At 30.0% G+C, this 7,337-nt stretch overlaps 1 protein-coding gene across 3 annotated transcripts; it reads right to left on the reverse strand.

Annotated features, from left to right (window-relative positions):
* Positions 1-1,181: 1,181 nt before the first annotated feature.
* Positions 1,182-5,522, reverse strand: LOC114916474 (uncharacterized). Of its 3 annotated transcripts, none has more exons than XM_083074173.1 (7): positions 5,246-5,522; positions 5,007-5,146; positions 3,991-4,078; positions 3,761-3,841; positions 3,606-3,662; positions 3,334-3,437; positions 1,182-2,154 (listed from the first exon to the last, which is right to left on the reverse strand). In XM_083074173.1, exons 1-6 carry the CDS (start codon positions 5,438-5,440, stop codon positions 3,396-3,398), a joined length of 603 nt encoding a protein of 200 aa, XP_082930299.1. In that variant the 5' UTR covers positions 5,441-5,522; the 3' UTR covers positions 1,182-2,154; positions 3,334-3,395. The 3 variants fall into 3 exon arrangements, with proteins under 3 accessions (XP_082930299.1, XP_082930300.1, XP_082930298.1); XM_083074174.1 differs by having other exon boundaries at positions 1,182-2,068; positions 5,246-5,521; XM_083074172.1 differs by having other exon boundaries at positions 1,182-2,159; positions 5,246-5,521.
* Positions 5,523-7,337: the final 1,815 nt, after the last annotated feature.

A 7,337-nucleotide genomic window follows, 5' to 3' on the forward strand; every position in this document is an offset into this window, starting at 1 on the left:
TTAAAAATTATTTTGGTTCCTCCAACTTTTTTTTTATTCGATTATTGCCATTGTATAAAAGTCAAGGTCAAGGTTAATTTATAAACACTCTAAGGTGTTTTTCCAAAGGCAAAACCATAATGATATAACAAATATTAAAATAAACAATATTTGATGCAATAACCCAAATAATATTAGCAGACTTGAGACTCATAACACAAATAATATAAGACTATCTAAAAAGTAATTTCATATTAATAATATGCTTTGGACTATATTACTAATATGGTCCCTTTCACTACTAGAAAATTGTCATTTTCTTGCAAAAAAATATTCGCATAAATTTTTTGCGAATTTTCCTGCAAAAAAATAATCGCAGAATTTTTTTGCGAATTTTTCTAAAAAAAATATGTGCAGAAATTTTTTGCGAATTTATTTGAGAAAAATAATTTGCAGATATTTCTTATAAATTTTGCTACAATTTTAATGATCATAGAAAAAAATTCCATGGTAAAAATTTGCAGAAAATATTATAAAATTTTATTTTTTTTCTTGTAAATTTTCTTGCAAAAATAAATTCGCAAGTAATGTTTACTAAATGGTAGAAAAATTTTGCAAGTAACTTTTCCTGCGAATTTTCCTGCAAATTTTAATCCGCAGGAAAAATAAAAAATATATATTTAAATTTATAAGTTTAATATTTTAAAAAAACTTCAAGTCCCATATCGATTGAAAATAAAACAATTAAAGAGTATATAAGTTGGGGTAACACTTACCTTATAGGTTGATTTGTATGATGAGTGTTAGGCTTATAATCTACAATCTTAGAATTTAAAAGATTATGTATCACATGTTGGAGGCATGGAAACAAATGCTTCGGATGAATTCATTGTGAGCATATGAAAGTTGAAGAATTATTGATAGAATTTATAGTAATTTCTTTAATTTTTTTCATAAAAAATATTCCTGCAGAATTTCTTGCGAAAAAATTCGCAAGAAACTTTCCTGCGAATTTTTTTTTTGCAGAAAACTTTCCTGCAAATTTTTTTGCAAAAAAAATTTTGCAGGAAAATTTCTTGCAAATTTTATAAATCGCAAAAATATATTATCCACGAAGTTATTACTTGCAGATAAAATTTTGCAGAAAAATTTGTAGGAACAACGTTTCCTGCGAATTTTTATGGAAAAGCCGCATGTATTAAGAGAAATTCTAGTAGTGTCTATTTATTAATTCATATATTTGTTTCCATTATTAAATTAGTATATGAAATAAAATAGGCAAAGCTAATAACGAATTACAAAAATCTCTCAGAGCATCATCCAAAAGAGTTATGATAATAAGAGAATAGGACCACTACTAGAAAGATTGTATTCTAAGTCGGTTATTTTGTCATATCTACATCGGTTCTAAAACCGACTTAGATGAAGGCGACGTAGATGAATAAACATATTTACGTCGGTTATGTAAAAACCGACTTAGATGTATGTGTTGATCTAAGTCAATTTTTATAAAACAGTCGTAGATGTATGTGTTGATCTAAGTCAGTTTTTGACAAAAACCGACTTAGATGTATGTGTAAATCTAAGTCAGTTTTTGTCAAAAATTGACTTAGAACAACACATACATCTAAGACGGTTTTGTTATAGAACCGTTGTAGATTATATTTTTAATAATGAACGATTATATTCTATGTGAAATGTTGCTTTCTTTAACATGAGGTTTCAGAATTATAAGTTCTTTAATATTCTTAATATTTTGTGCTTTTTTTTTCTTGCATCCCTCCTGAACTCATGCATACGTTTTGTGTGATTGTGTCACTTTGGTACTCCTTGAATGATAATTACTTTACATATGAACAAGGTAAGGAAATAAAACTGTTGAGCCAAAGAAGAATACAATACGATACGAAAAAAAATCCTATACAATGCAGCAATCGAAGTAGGCTACTCTATTTGAAAGCTTTGTTAAGATAAAAATCATCAAGAAAAAATTATACAAATGAAACACTTGGTAAAAAGAAGAGAGACTGAATACCTGCAGCATTTGAACAATATCACTGCAATTTGACGAAATGGCTTCACTATAAACCTGTAGCAGTTGATTACGCATGATAAGCCACGAGTCCCCAAACTTCTTACTTTTTAATAAGACAAGCTTCAGGAGATCTTTCAAAACTATGCTACAAATGAATTAGGAAACATGCAGGTATGAACATCAAGGACAGGAAAAATGTTGTATGGAAAATAGAAAAATAAAAAATAATTAATTAAGAAAAAAGAAGAAAGATCATTAACTACTTACAAAAGAAATAAAATAATGGCACATAATTTATCATTCACTCAAGACACTGATGGTATCCATGAAAAAATGAGGAAAAACAGAGAAACATTGTAAACTTGCATGCAATTGGATAGGAATTAATTTTTTTCAATGAATCCTCCCATTTTGGAGAATAGAGTTTGAATTATTGAATCTTCAAGGGATATTACTCGTGAGTCGTGCCTGTTTTACATGAATTTAAATTACAAATATTCAAAAAAAACAATGGTGAATCTTCAAGGGTGCTTTCTTCAGACATTTTGCCTCACTGTTTTCTTTTTCTTTTCTCTTTTTAATTAGTTTTTCTAATCTCCTCTCCTCTCAATAACCTTCACTCCTTTCATACTATTATTCATTTTTCTTTGATCTAAATAATAATGAATTTTGATAGAAGAGTTCATCATACCACTGAACATGCAACTAAATACTTATGAATTAAAAAATATATATTATTTGCTTACTGTTAAAGTTTTCATAGTTCGAAAAAATATCAAATCATTGCCATCATTGTAAACCTTCCTATTGATGAAAAAAAATATAGAAATAGAAGTACAAAATCTATATAGGCTTCCATAATGGATTTATAGCTTTCTGAAGTTGATAATAAACTTTTCCATCAATGCTCTCATTTCTGGATTCATGTGTAATCTCTAGTTTAGTGTATGCCATATTTTAATCATAATATGAATTGTTCGGAAACCCATCTTTTACTTCAATTTCTTTTTATTCTTAAGAGGTACCAATTGCACCCGCTGTCTCTGATAGGAATTGCACTTCTCGCACCTCTAATTTTTCAGATTTCTATTGCGCGCGGATAGTCTTTTTCAAATTATAAAAATGCTTTTGAATTGTATCAAAAAATATATTACTAATTCATAAGCCATCAGGGAGATTTCAAAATTAAAATATATAAATCAGGCACACAAGCTATAAGTCATAAGCTAGCCGATAGAAACCTTAATGCGACTAATTCGTTATAGCAAGGATGTCTTTCATGAAAGCCACACACAAGCAACAACAAAGAGAACATTCACCTTTTTATGGTCCCTAGTAGCAGCTTCAATATTTATGCCCAAGGTTAGAGTCTTCTTAAGGATTATTGCATCACGTGTAGCAGGGTCATGAATCCAAAGAAAAACTGCAATTAATAAGCCAAACCAGGTATATATGGTTAGGAAATGAAACATATATGCTTCACTTGTCTAAATTCTAAAGTACATATAATTTGGTTAATAAATAGAGAACACATAGCTTGGTTAATAAATTCAAATGCCAAATTTAAATATTGGAAATTGTCAAGCCTCACCTTAAATGATGAATAGAGTAATACTGCGGCCAAGAAAAGGTTGACTGCCTCAAACCTCTAAACATTATCATAATTAACAAGATGATCAGCAAATAGTATAAAACTCACTTAAAAAGGTAAAATATGAAAAGAAATATATCCATCATGAAACACACCTGAAGGGTGGCTGTTCCGATAAGTATTAATGCCAGCCGAAAGACAACTGCACCAGCAATACCATATGAGAGCACACGATTCTGTAAGTTAAAAAAAGTACATGAAAACTTATCAATTAACTACTTTTTATTGTTAAGATAATATCAACAAATTCAGAATTAAGAACTTGTTAAAACATGAAGTTAAAATCGTGCACAGTTTACCCATGAAAATAAGTTTTATACATAACCTGATATGTAACTGGAACTTTGAAGTAATTGAATATTAGAACAAAACCAAAGAGATTATCTACAGAAAGACTTTGCTCCAATATGTACCTAAGAAGTACATAAAATTCAGAAAATCATCATCCCAGCAAGTACAAAGCTAAAGTAAGTGAAAGCAAAGCAGAAAGAGGAAAAAAGTGGTGCCACCATAGTTCAATCCATAAAGTTAGTATTCATGAATCCCAAAATAAACATCCAATACATAGAAGAGCAGTATAAGCAGAACAAAAGGCAAATGAAACACTCTAAATGATAAGTAAGCTTAAAGAAAGTTTGCATAATATGATCAACGAGCCTTATTTCTATCCACAGAAATTGAATTAGATACCACAGAATTTATTATAACTCACATTCTGCTCAACTATGTTAGACTCCTTGATCAACCACTCATTTTGAATGAATAGCTGTTATTACATTATTAGCTCACCACCCAATAATCGTTCATTTAACTTGATATGCTCTTTCTTCCAGAAAGTTGAGAACCATAAAAATACAAGCCAAATTAGCATATAGCATCCATATTCATAACTAATAGGGAAATGGGAAAACTATCATGCAAAGGCAGGTATTTCAAGGGATCTTAAACAGTACCAGACCTCATGTCATTGCAGGGGATATGCCACAAATATGCTTTATTTAGGTAGTTAGTTTACACATAAATACACATGACACAATCATTTCTTCAATACATTATTTTTATCTAGTACCCATAAATATGCTGGTTACAGCAAAGCAAGAATGCAAAACACCAATCCAACAGTTTAAATGTAGCAAAGCATTATTCCATAAATATTGAATATTGTACCCATAAACTGCATTCCCTGGTTAACCTATTTAATATTGTTCATGTATATATGCTAAAAATCCAAACTAAAAATAAAAAATTGTTCATAATTCAAAAGAGAACAGAGAACAAAGAAGAAGAAAGGCCAGAACAGTCTCAAACAAAGAACAAAACAGAACAAAGTCATGGGAACACCTCCGCAAGACGAAACACAAGGTTCTCTTTGCAGTTGTTTCTCCGACGGCTGCACAGAGACGATGGCGGAATCGTCGAGGCAACCGCAATCGAGCTTGAGAGCGATTGGGGCGGAGGAAGTGAGTGGAAGGGGCAACGTCCTGCAGAGGAAGTGAGCGGAGGAGAGTTAGTCAGTGAGTTAGGGAAATAGAGAATAGAGGATTTAGGGTTTAGTGAGCGGAAGGGGCAGTTATAGTTACGTGAGAGAATGTGGAAAGAGGGGATGAAGGAGAGTATGTGGCGGGCGCAGGAGCGGAGGGCGGAGGAGGTGGAGGCCAGAGAATGTGGCTGGGAGACTGAAGGGCACGCATGAATTGAGAGAGAACGCGCGGGTTTATTTTTGGGTCTCCATCTAAGTCAGTTTTACATAAAAACTGATGTAGATCATTTAACATCTAAGTCGGTTTTATTATAAACCGTCGTAGATATATTTGTGTAGGCTATTCTACAACGGGTATTGTCTAAACCGTCTTAGATTACATTCCTTTTATTTACAAAAATGCCACCGCGTCTTATTTTACATCATTTTTTAATAAACCGACTTAGATTGAACGACTTAGATTACCCTTTTTGTAGTAGTGGACAAGAAGTAAATGATGTCAAAAGGTACTATTGAGTAAGGGTGTGTATATGAGTTAAGGTTTGTAGACTTGTCTATTTAACTCAGACCATGCATAGATATAAACTCACCTTTTTAAAGACTTATGTTAAATGCACCTCCTTTAGTTGATAATATACCTCCATCCTTTCTTCTCCCTTTTGTTAATTCCCTAAATACCATTTTTTGAAAAATATTTTCTAAAAGAGAAAAAATATACTTGCAAAAATTACTTTTTGAAAGACAAAAAATATACCTCTAAAAGGTACTCTCTAAAAAGAAGAAATATATTTTTTGCATCTAGAAAGTACTTTCCTGAAGAAAAAAAATGCTTTTAGAAAGTACTTACCAGAAGAGAAATACATCTTTGTTCTTATGGAAGGTACTTTCTGAAAGCAAGAAAAAAATGCTTATGAAAACTAATTTTTGGAAGAGAAAAAATTACTTATCCAACAATGTGTGCAATATTGAATATAGAGTAAAAAATTATGATTTAAAAAATGTTGAAATTAAGAGTACCAAAAATAGAGTTTAAAAAATAATAAAGTTGTGTTACAAGTGTCTTGATTGCTAAAGAGAAAAAACCAAAAAATAAAAAGGGAGGTATACAAAGAATGATTAGAAAAGAATAAAGTAGCGAAAAAAATGAGTGGAGGAAGAGAGGTAAAGAAAGAAGATTAGTTTTTGAAAATATTTTTTTAATGAAAAAATCAACTAAAAGGATATTTAAGTAAACTTTTGAAAAAAAAAAATAATAAGAAAGGAGGTGTATCTATTAAGGGGGTGTATATAACATTAGCTTTTCACAAAATTCTTATGATTATAACGAATTTTTTGGCTTAGATCATAAAACTCGCAAACTTTATGGTCTTAATCTGTAGAGACATTTTATGTTAATTATTTTTTACATTTTATGTCGACTTGGGATACGACATAAATTCTGACGACATAAAATATTCATATATTTTATGACGAGCGTTTACCATGCGACATAAGATATTACACTTTCCATATTGGTGGTTAATGTCTGTCATAATATGGGTACCAAATGTGATGATTTATATCACATTGACACCGACATTTTGACACCCACATTTTATGACGAATGTGATTACATGTAATATAGAAAGTACATATTTTATGGTGGATTTGATCATACCTATCATAGAATGTGTTTTTTTGTTTAATATCCTGTCCATTCTTTTTTATTTAAATTTCCATGCTTGTACAACAGATAATACAAATCCAAACAGCTTAATACAACATATATTGTTGTTTAGTTCAATAGAAATCTATATAAGATACAATACCTATCATTTAAATTAAAATAATATACAAATTAAACTATATAACAATGCAAGAAAGATAATAATAAAGTTAAAGTTAACAATAATTATCATTAATTAATAACAATGTACACAAATATCTACCAAGAAGATAAAACTAAAACATAAATATCTAACCAATGTACACAAATAAAACTAAAAAATGTACAAAAACATAAATCAACTTTCAAATTGACTCAAGAAAAGCAGATGTCCATCTTTTGTGGATATCTACCAAGTCTTCATGGGAAAATGGAGTAGGATTTTGAATACTTACAAAAAATTCAAAATAGAGATAAGTTAAATATTAGTCAATCATTAAATAATTAAATAATCATTTAAAGTAATTATTTTGATATGAAAATATAT

The sequence above is a fragment of the Cajanus cajan genome, chromosome 5, assembly GCF_000230855.2.
Source record: "Cajanus cajan strain Asha chromosome 5, NIPB_CcT2T_4, whole genome shotgun sequence".
Lineage (NCBI taxonomy): Eukaryota > Viridiplantae > Streptophyta > Magnoliopsida > Fabales > Fabaceae > Cajanus > Cajanus cajan.